This window comes from Aulostomus chinensis, chromosome 21 (genome assembly GCF_037954235.1).
Source record: "Aulostomus chinensis isolate RoL2024-O1b breed Wild chromosome 21, RoL_Achi_v1.0, whole genome shotgun sequence".
NCBI classification, from domain to species: Eukaryota; Metazoa; Chordata; class Actinopteri; order Syngnathiformes; family Aulostomidae; genus Aulostomus; species Aulostomus chinensis.
The window spans coordinates 12548284-12572500 of NC_141340.1; the positions used below are offsets into that span (position 1 = coordinate 12548284).

At 40.1% G+C, this 24217-nt stretch overlaps 1 protein-coding gene across 3 annotated transcripts in view; it reads right to left on the bottom strand.

The window, feature by feature from the left end:
- The window catches only part of cntnap2a (contactin associated protein 2a), a 383275-nt gene that overhangs the window by 184040 nt on the left and 175018 nt on the right, over positions 1-24217 (bottom strand). For 2 of the 3 annotated variants that reach the window (XM_086191985.1, XM_086191984.1), the window contains one exon: positions 9713-9906. In XM_086191985.1, coding sequence (XP_086048111.1) covers positions 9713-9906 — 194 coding nt within the window. Of the gene's footprint in view, positions 1-9712; positions 9907-12332; positions 12474-15341; positions 15403-24217 lie in introns of those variants that run through there. The other variant, XM_086191987.1, reaches the window with a different exon arrangement.

Here is a 24217-nt window from a genome sequence, read left to right on the forward strand (position 1 = left end):
GGTGAGCTGGAGTTGCCCCCTGTGTAGGGTATGCTTATGAGCTCCTGGCTGGTGTTCTCCCTAGAGAGCAAGAACTGGACAGGGTACTGCTTCGTCAAATTCAGGGGAGCAAAGTTTAACAGTTTAGCTAGATGATGCTCTACTGAGATGAGACAATGTGGAAAAGACGAATTTTCATTGTGACTGTGTTTAGCAGCATGACTCAACTAAGCAGGCAGAATATGTATATTGGGTTGTGGGTACAGCGGCACAGTGGTACAGTCTAGTTTAAAAGTTCGGACTATGATTTGACCCTAAAGTCAGATGAGATTTAAGCGCCAATGTGTCACTTTTCTTGCCGAATAAACAACTTTTGAGGACACGTTTTTGTTCCCAAACGCTCTCCATAGACTGGTATTTTATAGAATCTTTCATTATTTATGTCAACTGTGACATCAGTTGTAATGATTTTTATTCAAACCCTACCAATGCTTCATGTGACAACTGCAAGAACACCACTTATGTCAAAAATACATCAAGTGCCTTTATGTAATAACCACAAGCACACACTGAATGGTTCTTTATCCTTTTGTTGTTGTCGTTTATAAGGTCATTTTGAAAGAATTTAAGGTAAATGATTCTTTACCTTCATAAACATGATCAAGTACAGACGTTTTCTGCCAAATATGCACTTGACGAATGACCTGCGTCTTTCACCACTGTTGCTCCTAACAACTGTGATCACATCTTTTAGGAGGTGAACAGAGGAAGGGGAATGATTTTATATGATTTCCGAGCTCTATTTCTGAAGGTTTCATGTTTTAGTGTCAACTGCTGCTGTTCTGTTCTGTCTGTCAGGGTCACGGACTGGAGGAGAACACAGAAGAGCAGACCAAGGTTTACAGGCGGGTGGCTGGACTAGCGAGGATATGTGCTAGTGCTGAGAGACGTGGTAGTAGAGCACAGAGGGACACCTGACCTGCAGAAACGGAGAAAAAGTGACTGGCCAGGAGAAAGAGAGCGGCGATGGTCATTGGACTAAGGCTACGTGGAGTGTCAAAGGGGACCATTGACTCAAATAGAGTACCTTTGTATGATTCACAGCTAACAAATCGGGGGGTTTTTTCCCTGCAAATTTAAATTTGAGCTTTCTGTTAAACTCGGTTATTATTTATTTCCTACTTGGATGCAAATCTATTTTCTCATATAATTACTTCCTTCATTGTTCTTTTTCTGTTTAGTGTTTTTTGCCTGGCGGCACGGTGGTGCAGTGGTCAGCACTGTTGCCTGACAGCAAGAAGGTTCCAGGTTCGAGCCCCGGCTCCAGCACAGGATCTTTCTGTGTGGAGTCTCCATGTTCTCCCTGTTCCTGTGTGGGTTCTCTCTGGTACTCCAGCTTCCTCCCACAGTCCAAAGACATCAAGAGGGGACGAGGCTGATTGATACTCTAAATTGACTGTAGGTGTGACAGTGAGTGTGAATGGTTGTCTGTCTTCTGTCTACATGTGTTGGTCCTGTGATGGACTGGTCCAGGGTGAACCCCGCCTCTTGCCCAAAAGCCGCCGGGATAGGCTCCACCCCCACAACCCTTAAAAGGATAAGCGGAAGAAAATGGATGGATGGATGGGTTGTGGATACATCACAATGGGGGGGGAAGATAGATTGAACTGAGTGTGTGGAAATTATTCATACACAACAGCAGCTAAACAAGACTATTGTTGTTTGAATACAGTAAATGTAGTCTCAAGTTTAAATTTTACTTTGAAATCTTATAGATGTTAGGTTTTGGCCACAATACTCTGGTGTTGACCAAACGGGAAAGTTCAGTTCTTTTACTTTGGGGTAGTATGAGCCAGATATGGCTGTGGCTATGTGTAGGAATACAGGCATCGTCACTTTACGTCCCTTGTAGATATTTTGTTGGTATTTTGGTCGATGTGAAACCTAAAAAATATTCCCTGTCATCATAACTGGAAGGTGTTGTCCTGACCCGACATCGCCGCATATTCAATCAAATACTAACAGCCGTAGAGCTTTCCAAGCTGTCAGGCTTGTCAGTCGTCTTCTCTAGTTGTAGTCCACAGCAGCAACCTCTGCAGCTGTGGACTACAACTCACACAATTCTGCAGACACTGACTGCAGAGAAGATTGTGTACAGGTCAGTATGTGGGCCATGCTGAGAGCTTCTGGGTAACTATTATTCACTTGCCTTCTGCCCCTGTTTTTTCAACCATGAGCCAAAATGGATCACAGGCCAGCTGACAAGATAACAAGGCTAGTAATGTGTTTCCAAACACAGATGCTTGAGACAGTATTTGGGTCCTGTGCCTTTGCTCATCTAAAGCCAATTTACAGTAAAAGCATTGTTTTTTTCTTTCATTTGTTTGCAGGGATAACTGCTCTGTTGAAGTATATATAGTATCAAATAAGCACCATCATGGCACTCTTCATATACAGAACAGGTGAAGACAAAATAAGTCACTATTAAGGACATTTTGCGTGTCATTGCTATGCATTTTTAGTTTTCTTTGTGTCATGTGACATCCCATAGCCTTCCATTTTTAAAATTTTTATAAGTGTGAACAGTATCAATTGCCCCCATCTATCACATAAAAAAATGGATTTATATACTATGAAACACAAATACAGAATTGAACTTATAACATCTTAACAAATTCCCCAAAGTCCAAAAACCACATACAGGACTATAATTCATCTGTATGTTGAATAACCTTTATTAATATGTCCTGGTTTGATCTAACATCAGCTCAAGAATTGTGGCCTTGGCTGTTCTGGTTTATTGGATCCATATATTACTGTCAGCTGACCTGCATCTCGTCTGTATGAACGAACAATCTGACATTACAAGAGATGGTCTACTGGCATGTGAACAAAAGCTTTGATAAACAAGTGTATGGAAGTAAATGTTATTTAAAATGTTCAATTAGGTTTCAATATGCAATCACACAGACAAGGTTTCTTTATTTTGTGGCATGTGCTTCAACAGAATATGCAGCAATTTTATATTTTAATCCCCCTTTGAAGATATGCAGCAAAGTGCAAAATCAAAGAGGCGCTAACTGCATAAACAAATTCGGACACATAAAGTGACAAAATCATTAAGATGATCACAAGGCACTTTTCATTGAGAAAACACAAGACTGTAATTTTTGCACGTGCCAGTATTTCATGAGCGAAGACTTCCAGAGGAGTACGAGAGATAATTACTATTATTTAATCATTGCCAGAGAGAAGTTGGCTGACAAACAGTCAAACAAATAATCATAAAATACCCCCTGAGATTTGTTTCAAACTGTTTCTTCATGTATTTATTTTTTCACCAACTCAGTTTTTCTTACTGTTTTCTGTAACCCTGCACAGTGTGTTTCCCTATTTAAAAGACTGTTGCATTAGAGATATATTCTGAATTAGGAGTACAAACCTCCTCTTAACTATTGTGTGGATATAGCAATTGGTCTTTCATTTATGATATGAATGCCAAACTCAACTGAGTAGACAGTACAACATCATTTCTCACAATGCAAAGTCCAGCTGAGGCTGATATTTCTGCCAGTTATGAGGCAGATTGTCATTGTCAGTAGGACTGGGCGATACGGACTAAAAATAAAATCTATGATTTTTTCATTAAAAATTTGATACACGATTTTTTCCGATTTCCTTTTAAGAAAACAAGAAGTACAAAGGACAGAGAGAACTAAAAACAAGTTCTGCTTTTATTTGATCAAAAACTTAACTAACCACTGGATATATGGATACCATATCTTTAGCGATGTGCAAAGCGACCGCTTCAGTGATTGCTCTCCATCGTGCCCCTTTCTTATCATATGTGGTCCCGTGGCTAAATGATTTCACCACACTAAGCTGTTTCTTAGTGGGAGTTTGTTGGTTATAGCGGTCCTGTTCCCCTCGCAAAGAATGGCATTCCTCCCACAAGGCTGGATGCCTCTGTTTTAGATGCTGAAATAAGTTTGTTGTGCTGCTGCCTTTTGCTGCAATGGGCTTCAGACAAACTTTGCAGTGTGCAGTCACTTGTTCAACGTCTGTCACCGCAAACCCAAACCAGTTCCAAACCACTGACGACACGACTCCTTTCTTAGAAACAAACTTCTCGCTCTCGTTAGCCATGTTGCTGCTATGCTTACACAGGAAACAAGGGGGAGGGGTGAGGGGTAAGCTCTAGATGCTCCTGGGGGACAAAAGATTTGCCATAGCAAGAAGAGTAAACACTCGAATTTTGTATTTTTTAAATTGTCTGCAGCAAAAAAAAACTTGAATTAATAGATAAAAATCAATACAGCGCCCAGGCCTAATTGTCACTGTCACAAAGTGATTGCTCATTATGGGAAATTTTGGGTATCTTTAAATTAAATTAAGGACCCACAGTGACATGGTTGTCTCACGCCCTATGAACATTCTGTATGGTTCCATGTTAAGCTAAATCTTGATTTTTCACTCATGAAGTCCCAGAGCAACACCTAAAGCGCTTTTATGATATGTGACCAGCGGGAGGAGCTTGTGGTACCATACCAACCGACTGAACCTGAATGAAAGTTGCATGTTGCAAATCCTGCTGGCTAGCCTAGTTGAATCTAGATCTTTATGAGACTAAAAGGTAAGTTTTATCCAATTCAAGGATTGCAATGTTTAAATACCATGCTGTTTGTCAAAAATAAACCATTGTTTACACATTTCTTGAAGAATTTTGTATAAAATGATCAAGTAAATATTGGTGCAACACAAATGTCACATCGGGCAATCAGCCTAAAAATGGTTGAAAAAATCGTTGTGATATACTGTATGTGTCACAATTAGAAAACTAATCATGATCTTATCAGTTTACTTGGCTGATTCAATTATATTTAGATATATTGTTTATTCTAGCTTAACTGAACCAATACCAGTTATATAATTTTATTCATGGGTTGCAATAAGACCCTTTGGGCACCAAGTAGTTGCTTGGTGCCCAACAGGCACTGGATTGCCTGTTTACACACTGGCCTGTGAAATGTGCCAAGTGTGGCCGCTGCAGAATCTGCAAAACCAATGCAACCAGCACCCTATGCGAAAAATGTGATGTGTGTCTCTGCTTCATTGAGGAGAGAAACAGTTTCAAAACATAACATTTTGCCTAGCTACACACACAAACCCCTCTGCTAAACAAGCAATCCACCAGTAGCTCAAGCTCTGGCTTTCATTCTTTTATTTCTACATTGTCCAAAAACAAATCTGTTACAAATTCCACAAAATTTGTTGAGCTTTTAGGTTATTCGTTGTGGAATTAAATATGTTATGGTCCTGGTGAGCTTTGACACCCCATTAGAGAGTAGAAAAGGATTAATAGTGATCAGTGCTGTGAAGAGGAATGCAGGGAGAGTGTTATTGATAATATTTCCTTCCATAATCATTAAGATAAGCATCCATTTTGCCAAAGCCTAAACCTACAAAGAGGTTTTTTTTTTTTCATTATTCAGATGGCATTTATGTTGTTGGATGTTGATCTGAGGATACACAAATAAAAAGACAAATACATTCTCAGGCTGATTCATTGAAAAAAAAATTTAAGATTAAGGTTTAACATATGATTTAACTATTTTACGCCCGAAGTGACACTGAAGTCACTTTTGAGATGTTTGCCACCCAGTGATAAAATTTGGAATCTTTTTTTTTTTTTTTAAGTGTTCTATGTGCTCTATTTAACCTGAGTTTTGCCCCACATAATTTTCCTTGGGGTAAAAATGGTTCCGGGGCTTTATGGGTTAAAATCTCAGTTGTGGTTTGTTTTTGGTTTTTTTATCTTACCATAAATTTGACTTGAAGTTTAAAAGAAATATCTTCCACAGTGAGTCACAAAAATAGTGACACTAGTGTTGACAAGCTCATGTTGTGTAGAGTGTGTCCTTTCATTGAAGTAGTATAATGCTGAATCTGTTTTTGTGTGAGAGTGGGCTTAGCGCCCAGAGTTTGAGGTTAAACTTCACTACTCATTACTTGTCCCACACAAAAACACACATCCAACATCACCGAACAGTAAGGAATGTGTCCAATGCTGAAAAAAAAATACAGTTTGAAAAGGCTGAAACATGCCAACACAGGCTCATCTCCAGGATGAAAAGACTGACACACAACAAACACCCAGTCCATTGTACTGAAAAAGCTGAGCAACATTCACATTTATCTCTTGATACAGTATCTGGCCTGGACTTTTTTGTTACTTCCTGTTCTATTTTGTAGTTATGCCATCAGGCATTAGATCTGTTTCCAAAGAGTCTGCTCCAACTCAAACAGTACCTGGAAAATATAGGTGGTAAAAATGATAGTTTGAAGTTTAGTGGTGCTGCTGTACTAGTTCTAAATGTTCTAAAAAACAGAAAACAGCAAACCTAATTTCTCATAATGGATCTAACAATGAGCCAACACCTTCTCCTGCTGCCCTGAAGAACTTGAAAGCTATGGCTCTAGGTAATGCTAACAGAAGCTAGCAAACAAATGGAGTAGCATTGCTAAAGCTTAATGACAGGCTATGCTGTCAACTCATTTGCACACCAGTGCTACAACAACATGAAGTTGTGTTGTATGGACTTTAGCAATCTTTTTTGAAGTAGGAAAAGTTGCAGTACTCAGCGAATAGAATACCGCCGAAATAGGTGAAGACTGGTTGAAGAAACATTTGTGTGCGCCACGGACACATGACCTCAACATCACCATGTAGCATCACACTTCTTGGTGTGATGACCTTTAATGTCCAAGACATCTATAAGCTCCTTTAGCCAATTTTTTTAGCAACCATGATTGTTAAGACAATTAAACGCTTCAAAATTCCCAAGTGTGAGATTTACTTAAAGACTTTACTTAAGCATAACATTGTTACCTCTAAATACAGGCATACAAAATATGTTAACTTGCGCCGAGTCATCTTGATCATTAGCATGTATGTATTTCTGAGTGGGTGTGCGTGTTTTTAAATAATCCACAATTTCATAGCCTCTTCTAAATAAGACAAGAGACAGAGGGAAACAAATGACTCTGGTCTTGCTTGTTGCTACACTGGGGATTATTGATGGTACATGCCCAGCTTAAACATATTGGCTCTAGATTTGTTTACATATGCAACATTTTGAATTACTCTGGCAATAAATTAAAAAGCAATATATATGTCATACATCTTGGCAAAATAGAAATAAATAAATAAATAAATACGCTAGAGCCATTAATTTATTTTGGAATATTTGCAGAAAAATTAAAGGTAATAAATCAGTGTTAATGGCAGAACAAAAACACTTCTGAATAAATAATAATTTGCAAACAATGATGATGCAGCACACACAAACAACTGCTTAATTTACTTTCAAATGTAAAAGGTCCTTATTTGTCACTGCAACCATTACTAATAGTCCTAAAAGAGAAAATAATATGATGAAGCTATTTAGGGGAACAAAAAAGGAAACTGCATACATGTGAACATGATAACACTCCATAAATGGAGCTACATATGATATAAAACTTAGATCTTGATACCCAAGCTTCCTTGTTGACAGCCAGTATGAAAAATTGATCAGCAGAGGAAGAACACACACCGCTTGTATTTCAAGAATAAAGTGAAGGGAACTGATTCTTCCTCTCTGTTCTTTCTGTCAGGAGTGCTTACAATCTTTTGTTACATCGTCCTTAAAAAAAAAAATGAATAAATAACAGCACCAATATTCATTTTTAAATATTTGGTTGCGGAGGTGTGCTAAGAAATTGAGCTAGGGTGAAAGGATGGGTCATTAAATACACTTTTACTAATTTTCTCACCACTTAATAGCTTGCTTAAGATTATGAAAATGTCAGAAATAAATGGAAGAGCCAACCCATGGTGAATGTTGAAAAACCTATTCTGGATTTAATGTGGTATTAAAAACATTAAAAAAAAAAAAAAAGTACAACTGACAAGCGGGAAAACAACAAAAAACAAACATTTTTTGAGTGGCAACCAAAGATCTGAGAATGTATTTTCTTTGCATGCAAGAAAATGTTTCAGTTAGGGTTAAAAACAACTATTTTAGTGAGAATATCAACATTAAAACAGACACGTAAAAGAATTCACCAACTATCAGCACAAGTACATTAAACCTATTCCATTTAGCATATTTTAATATTATCATTAATTTCAACATACACATTTCAAAATGATTCGTTGACTACACTGAAGTAAAAATTTAACAGAGCCCCGGAGCGGCTGGTGAGAAAAAAAAGGATTTGAGGCCACATTAAAAAGCTTGTTCCCTCAATCTAATTATTTTGAGGCCAATAGATAGAAATTGCTCAAAAATATGTAATAACTAAATTGAGGGATCCCTTCATATACTGTAGCCTCAAAACACTTTTTTTTTCTCTCTAAGCCCTAGTATTTTTTTGTCTCTCTGCCACTCCAGGCCTGTGCATAGGTTTCTATGCTCCACTGACATTTTCAAATTATGTGATGTATTTTAAACAAAAACTCCACAGCAGATTAGATTTATTGGCTCCATCCATTTTCCATTCTGGAAAGTTTTTCTTCAATTATGATTTTTTTCTCTCTCAATTTGTCCTCTATGCTGGTGTGATTTGGTGTTCCTGTTATCAAAGGCTTTTCTTCTCTTGCCCTCTAGCTGAAAGTCCATCTGTTATCACCTGCAGCCCTCCACCATAAACGGTGAATTGCGTGGACCATTAAACCATTAGCTAATGATCAAGGATTGTCAGATGCCCTGCTAAAGTGCTCGCAGATACAACGGTGATTTAGGTCTATTGTTTTAGAATATGGGACATATTAAATATAGGTATTAAATTCAGAGAGAGGCCACATCAGTGAAGTGCTAATGGATTATTTCCACATTTTGTTCCAACAATGTGTATTTTTCCATTCAGAATCATCAGTTGACTGTGGCTGAAATGGTATCTTTGGTTAAAAAAAAAACACAAAAACAATCTAATCCAGCTAAAACCTCAGAAACAATTTTCTGGGTTTGTGTGACGGTGAAAAGAAAGCTGTTGCAGTTTAATAAAATTGATAATAATAGCACGACTTCTGTAACAGCGGAGTGTCATTTAATTTTCGTTGGCCTGTGACCAACAGCTACCTCAACAAACATCATCTTCAGTCACACGAAAAAAACATTCAAAAGTAAAGTATGCTGGAAAGGTACAGTATGCAGTTCTAATGAAGTTGCTGTCTATTCTTTGTGCTTTCTGAAAATAAATAGACGAAGAAAAATCCCAACCCTGATGCAGTAAATGAGATCCAAACAAATGTACTCCACTACAGCTAGACAACACAATCCATAATGGGCAATCAACAGCAGGGGGCGCTTCTGCTCCCCTGCAGTTCTCGCATTATCCTTCTCAATGTTATTGCCGCTAATGAGTTTTTAGCGGTAAAATTGTGGACACGCTCTTTTGCTGAGTGAGCCCACTTGTTGCCCTAGCGATGTGCATTAATAAAAGGGAACATTTGTTTGCTGAGTTTTAATTTGAATAGATTGAAAATCTGTCTCTGCCTCTATTGAGACTGATCTTAACAGGGTGAATGCTGGAGAACTGGAAACCTTTGAGAAAGTAAACACTCACTCACTCACACTCACACACACACACACACTCACACACACACACACACACACACACACACACACACACACACACACACACACACACACACACACACACAGAGTATAAAGATTTCTTGTCAGCTCACCCAAATGTTCCCGTCCTGGTGATAAGCTTTCCAGTTCCTTCCTGTGTCACTGTAGAGGAGACGGTACCGTGTCGTCCAATCGGAGCTGCTATAGCGGCCCTGCGTTGCTATGGCAGTCATCTGTTTTCTGGTACCCAGGTCCACCTGTAGCCATTGGTAATGGTCACTGTCCAGAGGAGACCACCCACCAGAACCTGCAGAAATAAAGGACTTCTATATTTGGTGTATTTTATACAACACATTGTACATGGAGCTGAAAAGAAATTTAAAAAGGGAAAGTTTTAGAATAAATCAACAGTCTCTTTGTTTGTTCCTCCCTTGTTCCACCCCAACAAAATGCCCACATATTCTCACGTAAGGTGCACCCTCAGAAAAGGTTGCTAGAGCTACGTTTTCATGCAGAGTATGTCACATAGAGCATTTTAAATCAGAGTATATAATCATCTTTGTTTTCCAAAGCAAAACAGTCTCTTCTGTGACTTATGAGCTGTCGACTGCAACCAAGCTGAGTTGCTACTGTTAATGGCAGAGAAGCGCTGCTCCAACACAGGCAGAGAAGCAGCGTGGTACTGCCATAATGACATTTTACAAAAGAGAATGTGTCGTAACAAGGTTAAAGCCAGAGTTATAATAAATTATCAGTGTCCAGCACCTCCCAGACAGGCACCTGAATGACAGAGGAGAGCTTAACAAACTGGGTAAGAGCATGCTTGGTTAAAAAGGGGGGGGGGGGGGGGGGGGGAGACATGCATCTTTCGTCAGTGTTCTGTGATTACTCATAGTAAACATAAACATGGTTAAAAATTATTCAAATTTGTCTTCAACTTTGTGTAATTTTCCCTTAGTCATTCTGATGATGCAGTAGTAGCACCCTCTTGCTCGCTTCAACTGCTCTGCACGCTACGGCTCCTTCAAACAGTGCACTGAACCCCCGTGGCGAGTGCAGCACAAATCCTGTTGGAAAGCGTCGCCTCAGCTGGCCTGACAGTGAAACCAGAGTGAGCCGAATACTGCTCTCCGCTACTGAGTGAGGAGGAAAGGATAGAAGAAATCCAGAGGAGCAGTGAGAGGAGGCAGGGGATGATGAGGGGGAGAGAAAGAGGATAAAGGATGAAGAGCCAGAGGGAGAGGGGTGGAGAATTTGGGACTGTGTTTACGTGGACTTAGGTATTTATTATGAACTTCTGAGAATGATGTTTAAATGGCACACTGAGAAATGTAGTTTTTCATATACTGGTAACACATGATAAACACTTAGTGGATGCTATGTGTGCAGGATTTGACTTATAGTGGGGTTTTTGCTGTAGTTTTTTTTTTTTCACTATTAATTGTAAAATGATGCATGTTTGGTTCATCCAGCTTATTTCCAGCAATAGGAAATGAAAGTAACTGCCACTATTATTCATGGCCTAATTTTGAGCAGGGCATCCACTTACGAAAGTTGAAGCATTTAAATGGAACAATAGTAGTCTGCTTCTGTTACATCACTTGGCTGAAGATGCGTCTGTACAGGTATTCAGCAGAGGCCAGAAACAAGGATAAGATGCATATATTTTGATGTACACAAGCCAGCATTATCAGGCCTATCACATAATCAGGGTTTGTGAAATCAGGATATGAAGTTGACATGAATATACCTATACCTGATCACAACCGGGGTACTAAAGTCAATACAAATGCAGTCACTGCATCTGAATTGAAGTGGTGAGGGAAGAAAAAAGAAAAAAGGAGAGAAAATTAGATGTTTAAAATGTATTATGGATTTAATCTGTTTCTAGTTTAAATTTATGACCAGTTATCTGAGTACTTTTTTTTTTCTTCCCCCAAGTAAATACATTTCCGGGGACAAATGAGTGGATCTACTGTAGAGCTGTGAGAGAGCAGGGAACATACAGTATCGTCGAATAATAATAAACTGTATGTACAGATTGTTGACTGAATTATTTCAGAACATAGAGATATCAAGTATCTTTCAATTCAGAAATTTAATGATCACATTTACATGAGTATTGTTAGGGATCCAACTGCAATAAGAAGTCCAGATAATTATGGGATGCATTCATGCTGTGAAATCTCATCCAGATTGCAGTTTATGCCAAATTGATACTTTACCTGTGATAGCTTGAAAACAATACCAGCCTTTTTTTGTGGAAATTTGTGAAAAACTCAAAGTGAAAACGATTAGTCTTCTGTGTAACACAATTTTATAAGACATTTTTTTTTTGTTTTGACAGTTATGTTTTAATAGACATTCAAAGCCGGGTGTAAGTGATTGATTGGCCGATCCCCCAAAGGCTATGTTTCGGATGGTCATGCCCCTCTAGGTCAAAATGAAAACCCTTTTCATCCTGAAAGATAAATATTACCACTTATTTCCACTTCTTGAGAAAGTATTTGGTTTTTCTTCACCTGTTGCACACAGCGTAAGGTCAAATACCTTCTAAACTTATTCAAAAAGCTGTTCTCAAGTAGAAGGCTCACATGCAGGGCAGATGTGAGCGCTTGGAAGTTGGAATATAAATATTTCAAAGAAAATGAACAATCTCCAACAGGGTCAAAGAAAAGGGTCTGTCCTATTTCATAATTTTGGAAAAGATGTGTGATGCATGTGTTTCATAACCTCTTAGTTGCAGTCCACATCCTCGTGCTAGCCAGAGAACTAACAGCTCAGCCTTCACTGCCAGACGAACACACGTGCATCCTCCAAAAGCTGTCACCTTTCACATCTCCAGGCATGAGGCAGGGCCAAACTCCCCTGGACCTCGTGGGTTAAAATGAGCCTCAGGTTAAATGGTGCAGAAAAACACGAGCCAGGAAATCTGCTAGCCAGACGGGAAAAGAATAATACTGGACAGGTTCCCGTCGACCTGATTCCATCTGCCATTTAAAAATAGGAGGTGTAAAGCCAACATTGTATGTGGGCTACAGTGAGAGCTGTCAAACCACTGAGAGAAATAAATGAAAATATACACAGGAGTGCATAAAACTGACCGATGCACATTCACACTAAACACCAGAGATGTATCAGTGCAAACCAACAGCCAGCACAGTGACAGAATGCAACTGTGCAACTCTGAAATGATTATCGGGAAGAATGGGTGTTGGACTGCAAACTGGTCATGTCACGGCCGTCTATTTTGATTCCTGGTGATGGATCTTTGCAAAGGACACATAGAGATAAGAAAGTGACAGGTTGAAGGCCTGTGTGAAGGAGAGAATTTGATTTGAAATGACAGAGAGAAAGAAGGAACATGGGGACAAAGTGTGAGAAGACCGAGAAATCACAAGAGAGTGGTAGAAGAGTATTAAGCATAGTGGAAAAGGCATGAGAGATGATAGTCATATGATAAAATAGAGGGTGAGGCAGTTTGTGATGTATCCCCCCCTTGACAAAAATCCTATATCTTATCCAATTACAGAGCCATTACACTCCAGCCCCGGCCTTGACAGATAACCAGGCCCGTATCAGTGGCAACGTCAATACCTCAAAAACTCGTAGCAGCAAAGCCATTCCCCTGGGGTGATAAAACACTATCAAAAGAGGGGAGGAGGAGGTAGAGAGGAAGGGAGGAGGGGAACTTGTGTGAGGGGTGGGATAGAAGTGATAAGTAAACATGCAGCAGGAAATATAAAGACTGACCAAGGGATAGTGACACTTAGAACAAGATCAGAGTGTAAAGGAGGGAAAGAAATAAAAGACCCAACTAAATGTAGGTGATGGTTTTCGAGGAAGGTGAAAGGAAGCTGAAAAAATGGAAATGCAGAAGAATAAGAGAGGATGGATGAGTTGAACAGAAGAGGGAGTGACAAGACTGTTGCTACCGGGAAGGCCAGAGATGAGATAGCAAGCTAGGATGAGATGAAAGAAGGACAGAAAGAGCAAAGTAGTTATGGTAAAGGTGATAGATGAACGCAAAAGTGAGGAGGTGGAGGGTAGCTGAGAAACTTGGGAGAAAGAGATAAAAAAAAATGAACCGATTCAACAGTGGTGCGTGGGTATCATCAACTCGTTAGACCGCCGGTGGGTTCAAATGACATGGAACAGAAGGCAAAGATTGGAAAAGTTATAGGTAGAGTTGAGGACAATAGATGGGAGGGAGACAGAGGAAAGTAATATATGGAGCCATTACTGCACATTCCTCCATAACCATGGTGCATTGAAAAGGCAGATATACAGAAACCTGCTAAGGATTTTAATGGCAGTTCACTGAAAGGTGAGCTGAGATATAACCCTTCTGTCATGGAGTGGACGAGGGTCGGGTTGTATCTAAATATGGCAATGTGTCAGTTTCATTACTGTCATAAACAAATTCCACCACACACGGTCTCACTGGAAGAGCATCACATGAATATTCTGGGGATTTCATTGGACATATGAAGCAGCATCTTTGGCATAACCTGTCCCAGTTGGTTAGGTGTTTACATGAGAGGTAATGTCATTTAAATCCATGCACATAAATGGGAAGCCAAAGGCAGGGAGAGCAGCATCATCATAATAAAATGAACATTTCTGTCATAATTGTCAAAGAACTGTTGATATGTGTCCAAAAAAGGAAACGTGCATTAGATGTGTTTACATTGGCTTACATAAGACGGAGGTATAGACAAAGTTACACATGTGGAGGAAATAAGAGCCATCTATCAGCGAACAACCGAGAGTGGTCTTGAGGATTTGGATGCTGCTTGTTGAAGGCAAAGCATGAAAATGTCCGTGAGGCCGATGGTGGCTGAATTATCCAGTCAGATTAACTACGTCGTAGCTCATTCCAAATAGCTGTTTCCATCTCCTCATTTGCTTATTTACTCTTTTAAAAAAAAAAGGACAAAAGCCACAGAAATGAAACCTTTAAGAAATTGGGGGAGAGATTTTCTTTGAGACGTTTCCATCAACCTTTCCAAATGCTATACTTAAGAATATGTTGATTGGAACCCAGTTACAGGCTGTGGAGAGGAGACAGGAGAGCAACTATCAATTCCAATGAGATGAAAAGGGATACCGACATTTTGGAGCCCAACGTCCACACGTGAAATGAGTCGGGCCCAACCAAAAATGATTTTATTGGGGCTGATGCCGATTTCAATATTAGGGAATGAAAATTTTAAAAAATCTCATTACTTTTTTTTTCACATTTTTCATATTAAAAGAAGGCAAAATACCAGCTTTTGATGGCTTATATATAGTTCCAAACACTTGTTACAAAGAACAAGTACTTAGACCAAAAACGCTTTTTCCTCCTCAACTCCAGAAGTTAGCAAACACAGTCCACCCACCGCTGAAAATAAATGCAGCCCTCAGCGGTTTTCTGCACGGCGACGAGGAGTAATCCTAATTTGCCCCGGTTTTATCTAGTCTGGTAGCATGCAGCTGCCTGAGCGTAACATTACTTTGAGGGACTGTACCGTTACCGTTACATCGTTCATGGTGCCGTGACTGACTCGGTTAAATTTGCAAGGTAGCTAATATTTAAGCTAGGTTATCCTATCTTTCTTTAGCTTGCTGACATATCATGTCACGCTCGACTGATAATTTAAGTGAAGCGTGACAGACACAACGAGGCAGGTCATGGGAGATGAGAAACGTATTAAGTTATTATTTTTTAATTTCACAAAGTAGTTATTATGAATTTACCAGTGAGGCAAACTACTGTTTTACTGTAGTCTCGTATGCGCTGGTTTTTCAGCACCGTACACGGTTTCACTCTCACTCTGGGGTTGCTAAGGAGCGTCACATGAGACGAGTCGGAGCGCCCTCTACTGGATACACAAGGACACAATTTCTAAGAAAAACACCATTAGCGGCGTTTTAACACTGAAAGTTACGAGTTAAAATTGGCGTCCTCCGAATAATCGGCTGGTTCCAAGGAAAGAGTTACAGTTGAGAATTTGAAACGATGAAACACGACTAAAAACTATTCCTCAGGAAGAAGCCATTCACTCAAAAACACTCAACTGAGTTGCTTGGAGAGCAAATGCAGGGAGAGCAGCAGCAAAGACAGTTACAGCTGGAGTGGCAGTGGTTAAGTCACAATGTAAAGAGTTGAGATAGTGGTGGGCTTCAATAAGCCATGCATGCCTTCAGGTCACTGCATCAATGTCTTTTGTGTACTTAAAGCAATAGTTGAAGAAATTATGTGAACAGTTCAAAAATTTGAGATAAAAAAGCTGAGCAACACTTGCATTCGCTGAAATAATACATAACACTGACCAAAGCCTGTGCAAGGAGGAGATGATTTGGGAACGAACGCCGTGGAACTGCGTAGGAAGACATTGATATTACGAGGCGGCTACAGCTGTTGGTGCAAAACAACAACGTCGGGTCCGCAAAGACACATACCCACGTCATAAGTTACCACATCAAATCAAGCTTAAGACTAAATTCCATGAGTGTAAACAGTCGATTGGGTTTTTTAAATTTTCCTACGGTTTGTCAAGTGGATAATAAGCTGGTAAAGTTCGAGAAAGGTTTAAAGGTGTCAAATTTGAATACTGCCCAAAATTCTCAAAGGCTTTTCAAGATTCCTTTACTGTATTATGCATGTGATATTTCATACCATGACAGCAATGAACCCTGACACATTTTGATGTCAGAAAATTTTAAATGATTGAATTTGTCCAAAACAGAAGAATCCTGTTAAGGGCTGAGCGAAAATGCTTTCCATTCTATCCTGTTCTTTTCAGACTGCTGTGAAACGCAAGCACACATTTGTCCTCTGTGCCTCTCTGACAAGCACAGACCCGAGTGGGTGGAACATTTTCACACATTGTCCAAGGCTACTTAAAGTGTAGTTGCTGATTTCTGAAATCACCAATTCACTACCCTGCAGGACTTCAACCATGGCTACAGCCACTCAACAGGTGCCTGCAGAAACCAAAATTTGCATTTTGATTTGTGATGTAAAAAAAGAAACAACTTTAAGATCCAAGAGGTTGGTTGACTGTGGGCATGTTGAGTCCTGCATTGTTTTCATTCATTGCTTTTGTCAAACTGAACATGCTGCGGGGAAGTAAAGGACAGGGATGATGTTTACGTGGAGAACCCCCCCCCCCAAAAAAAAAAACAAAAACAAAACAAAACAAAACAACAAAATGTTAAGGTTACGGAGGTTACCAGCTGAGTGAGAGACAGAAAGATTGAAAAGTCCAGAGAGTCATACCGGTTGAAGAGATGGTGAAAGCGATGTCAAGCAGAGCATGTGGGAATGGCTGGCTTAAAAAAAGCAATGAGAGGAGAGAGAGCTTTGGGCTAAAGAAGTGATTGATCGAGGTCAGGGGGAGGAACAAGGGACACAAAAACGGATATGTGGGAGCAAAAAAAAACACTGCAGAAGTGAGATGGGCAAATGCTGTCATAGATGAAAGAGGAGAGACCTGGAAAAAGCAGAACAGTCAAGAGGGGAAAAGGGGAAGCTATTATAGTAACAATATAGCTTCCACTCTTCTCCCTCTCCTGTTTTTATCTGTGATATATATATATATATATATATATATATATATATATATATATATATATATCAGGAAGAACAGAAGCGAAGTAAATGATGAGAATGGAGAAAAGTGAGATGAAGAAGAAGATGGTGAAAAGAAAAAGGAGGGAAGGGGAAATGGGAGGAGAAAGGGGAGGGGAGGGGCGTCAGGGGACTGCTGTCACCGTTCTCTCGCCTGTCACACACACAGATGTTCGGGGAGGAAAGGAGGAGCACGAGGAGGATAAGGGAGAGAACAGGAGGAGCAGAGAAGGTCAAAGAAACCACCTCAGGAGAAGATAAAGAATGAGGGGGAAAAATAAAAAGGCTGGAAAAAGAGAGGATAAAAGATCAGGAGATAAACCTGAGAGAAAAAGATACAAAAAATAAATGCTACCTGCTTCAACTGCAGGGGCTCTGACATCTAGATAGATGGTAGAAGAATACGATTTCAAAAACACACCTTGTTTCATATACTGATAAAATAAAGAGATGAAACAGCTGATTGGCAGGCAAAAAAAAAAACTGAAGCAAAACAACTGATACTCACTGAAACGACATTCTTAACATTTTTGGGAAGTTGCACATTATTTGAAACAAGTTGAAATAATGAATGGTTTCAAAGTAAAAGATAATTCAGTAATGAAAATCAGATCTGCCATCCTTTAATGATCACAAAAAACAAAATAAACAAAATCCAATCAGACTTGTTCACACTCGGGAAAATTCACTGTACTGACGGTTTATCAGCCAGTTCTGCAGAAGCTTCAAATCTTTTCGAGGAACACCTCATATTTGGTGCTGCCAGGATAGCATCTGGGGTTTTGTTGACTGCTGAAGGACCTGGAAGGGGATTGGGTTGGCTTTGCGACACAAGGAGCAAAAATATTACCACTTCCGAACAATGGGGTGGGGGTTAGGAACTGTATTGCTTCAAGTTTGTCCTCACTGCAGACTTTATTTCAGGCTCGTGAATAAACCCAAATGACTTTAAATCCAGGGAACTGGAAAGAAAGTCAATTTGGATTACTTGACCACATATCAGGGATGTAAATCTAAAATGTTTTAAAACATAAAACCTTTACGTATTAAGATTTTCACAGAGGCAATTGGGACAATTAAGTCTCCAGTCACCACAGCCGGACAGAAATTCTTATTCGTGCATGGACAGCCTTTTCTTTCTTCCTCATTTAACATCATGTTCCTGACTTCCTGGCTTTGACCTCGCCTGTCCCTGATTCTTGTTCCTTGACTGATGTGTCGGCCTCCATGGACTGACAACATGTTGCCATGTTGCTTGCACGTTTGCTTGCCTCTGCTTCCCAAGTGTTGCTGCTGAGTCCTATTCTGATTCAGAGTTTAGACAAAAATCAGAGTCATCTGCTACCTAAAAGCTACATCAGTGGAAATGTCCCTGTGTGGCGCCCTTCACAAGTCTGCGCTGGCCAAATGGAATTCACATCGAGGCTTCCTCTGAGATAAAATGGCTGTCGTTTTAACCAAGCTTGCAAAACAAGGTCTGTGATGACTCCGATAACCCCAGGTTGCAGCAGTGGTAGTGCAGTCAAAGTGTATGTTGTGATGGAATCCCACAGATATTGGTACAGATTGTGAGAATAATAAGAGGCAAAAAGAGTTCCTATTTCTTGTATATACTACTAACTAGCAGTTGTTAGGTATTTAGATGTAAAAGTATCATCTGCAGGCTTCATACAAAGTGACAAACAGGCTTGTTACTGCAGTAAAACATGCTAACCTGCCATGTTAGGAATGTGGAGGGCATGGATAACTGCAGATGTGCTGCCAGTGATGTGCTGACCAAGGACAAGCGGGAGCATCAAACCAGGAAGTGTCCTCTGGGAGTCATTTCCAATCATTGAAGCTGTCAGCTAATGCAATGTGTGAACATTTGTCTCGTATCACACATCTTACATCCCAATTCACGCTGTTCATGCAACCCTCCGCTATGCGTGTCATTAGACCAGACCACAAGGCAATGTATGAAAGCCTCCTCTGGTTTCTTTGAACTGGAATCAAACGGCGCTCCACTGCCTCAGTACGTCAGTACCCCCCCCCCCCTTCACTTCTTGTGGAGGCTGTCAAGTTGACTCCTTCCTCTGTTGTTTCCTTTGAGAGATACAATAGATGACTCACCTAACGGCACAGCCCACATGCTTCTGAGGAGTGACTGTGAAGGCATACATCCATCCAGCAGCACAGGGCAAGAGGCGGGCTAAACCCTGGACAGGTCGCCAGGCTTTGACATGCAGAGACAGACAGCCGCTCTCACTCACGGCCAAGTTAGAGTCTGCAACTACCCTAAAGAGCATTATTTTGGTATGTGGGAGGAAGCCAGAGAAAACCCACGCAAACACAGGAGAACATGCAAACTCCACACAGAGAGCTCCCGGCAGGTGGGTGGATTCAAACCTAGAACCTCTGGTGCTACCTGCTGCAACCTGAACAAGTACTCCAGGGACCAAAAATGTCACAGAACAGATTCTGATTGCTCAAAAAGGATAAGTTTGCAGTATGACTGATTTTTTGGGGGTCTTTTTTTTAAGTGAAATATAGTTCAAAAATCTTAAAAAAAAAAAAAAGTTTTTGCACTGCATAAGTGGGTACATATATTTCCTGTCAAACATATCCATAGATAGTACTCCTTTGAATTTTTTTTTCGCACAGCTATTCTTTTTTAATAAGGTTCAGAACACTTTCAGGAATTGGGATGTCTACCAATTTGAGGGATTTCAAAAATGTCTTCATATTTGTGATATGAGAAACACTTAGAACTTTTTCATCACAGGAAATTGAATATTTTTGGAGTAGAATTTAAAGAGTAGTAAGTCAAACATTTTAATGTCAAAGAGGAAGATGAAGAAGATGATGCCTTTAGAGAATTTCCCGTGTTGATACATGTGGACGTGTAGGGAAAAAAAAAAACCCATTTATACAGGATTTTACACATAACCCGTATGTTGTGCTTGGGGATTTATGCAGGTTACACATGTAATCCTATTGCTTCGAGATTATGGCACTTTATTTCACACGTCATTGTCGGTTTCCCATAAGAATTCACATGTAACCCCATTGGTTTCACATGGGAATTTATATGCATTTCATGCGTAATCCAATAGGTTTCGTAGAAGTTCTATCTGGTTGTCAAATGTAGGTTTTGCAGTTGACATGAATTTATTTTTATTCTCACACATTTCACATGGGCTTTGGGGCTTCATGCATTACACCATGAAAAAACCACGTTGAAAAATTGAAGTTTAAGATATGATCCACATATTTCACATGCTATTCTTAATATGTTTTCAAACATAAACGGTCGCATATATGCGAAAAAAGATCGCTCCATAAACATGGTAGCAGTGGTTGGATCGCTGCCTCATTCTGTCCTAATAATATGTGTCCTTGGACATCTGTGTCAATTCTTCTCCCGTCCACTAGAGGGATGATGATTGTTCGTTTCAGGATTAAGTGTGGATTAAGTGTAACATTCTGAACCAGATTATTTATACCCACTTCATCAAAGAAGATAACAGCAATACATCTCTTGGTTTCCCAAGGCTCTGAGCGCTAGTTTCAACAGTCAATACTCTGTGACCTTTGTAGACGCAAATGGAGGACTGAAGCTGCCGCTGCTATGCAACCTGTGTCGATATCTGTTAAATACAGAAGTGGGGAGGAATTTTCAAGCACATGCAAACATAAAACAAACAGACAAAGCAGAGCATCAAACATCTCTCCCTCCTCTTGCTGTCAGCGTGGGAGATTGCGTGGATGAGCGTATGTAACAAGTGAGAGACGGAATTTGAAAATGTTTATCCGTGTTGCCGCTTCTCATACTGAAAACCGCATTAACGCAAAGTACAACATCTCAATTAATTAAGATGCTAGACTGACGGGAAAAAAAGGCGGCAGAGAGTCAACAGCTGGTTAGCCCTCTGCCAGTACTTCATCTTTCTGTCAGGGAGCAAAGGGAGCGGATGGAGACAGAGTAATTTAATTAGGAGCGGACTGCCATTATCGATGGATGACTGCAATGCCTATAGACATCAAACAACTTTGCGAGATGACAGAGAGTGAAAAGCGCGGCTTGAGATAGGAAGGGGATCTGGCTAATTGTGGAGCGAGTCACGGCACAGATGAAGTTCAGTGATGTCCTCCATTTGAATAGGGAAGGATACAGTTTAAAACAAAACAAAAAAAAAACTTTTGGAAAAAACTTGGAAAATTATACATCGGGGCGAGAGTGTGAGAGTAGGACAACATAGATAATGAGGTCCGGGAAGAAATAGAGGGGACAAGCTGAAAAAGATTGTGAGTGGGTTTGAGAATGTAACAGGAAGGAATAGAACGTGAATGGAGGGGAAAATGAGATGGAAAAGGACAAAGGGAAGACAAGAATGTGATGGAGGCAAAGACAGACAAGACAGAGCAGAGAGAGAGAGAGAGAGAGAAAGAGAGAGAGAGAGAGAGAGAGAGAGAGAGAGAGAAAGAGAGGGGAGACAGACGAAAATGGAATATAAGGATCAGTGGCCACGTGTTTGTGATTAGTGGCCCAATCTCATGCTTGGCCACGTCTGCAATCCAAAGCAACATGGGCACACGCGTGCTCACATGCACAGATGGATCAGACACACACACACACAAAATTACTATAATAATACACTTTAAAAAAAATATTAATCTTGTGTGTGTTTGGTTTAATCCAAAACCCAATCAGTGGTAAATGATAATCACACACACACACACACACACACACACACACACACACACGCACACAGCACATTTTCCCACTGATGGACAGGCAGCTTCAGGAGCAGTTGGGGACTCTCAGAATCTTCCTCAAGGTCATTTCCACTGAACCTTCTAGTTATTTACTAGCAGACCTGCACTGCCTCCTGAGCCACACCTGCCCTCAAAAATAATGTTCACAAGTGGCGAAGATAATGAGATTCAACCAAATTTAATTACACAGCACTTAAAATCTGAGCTGTCCAAATTTGTCAACTATATAAAGCGCATCATTCATCACACTGTCTGTCCTTCAATATTTGACTTATTGCTCCCTCCGTCTATTTTAGCTGAGAGCCCCCCTCCCCACCTTCACTCTCACCGTGCCTCTTCTATTACATTTTTTTTTATCTATCTTCATCTTGCAGAACAAGGTTTTGTAGAATTGTGGATCAAAGCTCAAGTGGTTGCTAAGTGAAAAATTGTTTTGGGGCTTTATGTTTCTCAAAGTTGCCTGAAACATTTCGTGATATATGATTTACTTTTGGGTGGCATCTTTAAGACCGTACACAAAGTCAGAGAGTTGAGAACAATAAAAGATGAGACAAAGTAGCATGGTAGGAAATTTATTTTGTCATTCACACACAGACACACACACACACACACACACACACGCACGCACAGGCACGCACACAGGTGCGTTTATGGATGGAAAACAGCGTGTGTAGTAGCAGTTGGATGAACAAGCAGAGAGGCCAGATGACGAGCTTGAACAGCGAGAGGCTGAGTCCTGGAAAATCGTTATGTCATCAGCATTTCACTGCTCAGATAGGAATGCCTCTAGAAGTGGATATACATACACACCTCCTGTCACAAACACAAGTATATAGCCTAACCCTAAAAGCTGTCAAGCTTAATACGAGTGGTGTGCACCATTGATTTTGTGCCTCCCTTGGCACAGTCACTGCTAAGAGGGACCACTCCTTATATTAGATCTGTGTTGGCATATGTTTGTGATGTCTGAGTCTGTATTTTTTGTCAACGTAATTCCTCTAAAAGTGGCTGTTATTCTATTAAAGGCTTGGTCTCCTGTAAGAGCTGGGTAAGTGATCACGATGAGACAATACTAACTAGGTAATGCATGTAAGGGAAAGCAGTGGTAGGTCGTGATAAACACCTGGTGCTGGTCAACAGAATCCACCGGCGCTACCTGCTTATGGACCATACAGTCAGGACAAACTGGACAAAACATGAACAAAAAATTTGACAATAATCTGAGGAAAAAAAGGATGGAACCGAGTTCAGAGCTCAGTGTTGTTTTTATCGAAGCTGAATCTTATCTGTATCAATATTAGTTGGAGATTATTAACATTTCATCTTGAACTCACCGTTTTAACGTTGACTGTGCTGTAAACTGGCCCTTCACCTGTAATGTCCACCTTATAGATAATTTAATGTAGTACAGCCGGGAAATTCTTAATGTTTATGCAATGTTTCACAGTAAAAGTCAGTTAATTAAGGAAATATGTCCAAAGTCGTTTGATTTTTAAGAAATAAAGGCACGTCTCTTATAAAAGCCCCCCAGTATTTGAGGATTTACAGTGATTTATATGTGCAGAGTCCGAATGATTTGCTAGCGCTTTTGATTTCTGAGAGTTAATGCGCAAGTTCTCTTCTCTCCCTGTAAGTTCTCTTTCTTGATTCAAGTGCGACGCTTGTGTTCCTCCGCGTTAAATATGTCTTGTTGTGTTTCTAATATGCAACTGAAGCTTAAGAGTTGTACACAGTTACTAAGGCTGCTGTTCATTTGCTACCTTTGCGTACGGGTCTGTACGTGTGCTTCTCTGTGTCTCTCTGTAAATGTTGATTTTAACAAAAGAAAATCAAGTTCAAGTTCATCAGGATCTTTGTCTTCAGAAGTAACCCAAATGTCATCCCCCACCCCCCACCCCTCTAATTTTAAATTCCACCCATCATTTGCTGTATGCTAATAAGGCGACGACCTCATCATCAAATCACAATGTCATTCTCTGGAGGACTCAAAGACATAGAGGGCGAGATGAAACTTTTCCTTCATATGCAGAACCTTTGCAATTTGGGACATTTAAAGCCACATCTTGTGGCATTTCTGGTTTAAAGTAACAAGTTAAACATCTTTTAAAGACACTCGGACTCCTGAATAAAATGATTCGCTAAATCCACTTGTAGGGCTGCTTTCATACACATTATAAGAAGCAGTTTATGGAAGACGCTGGATATTAACAACTGTGATTTAACACAAGCACATGCGCTGTGG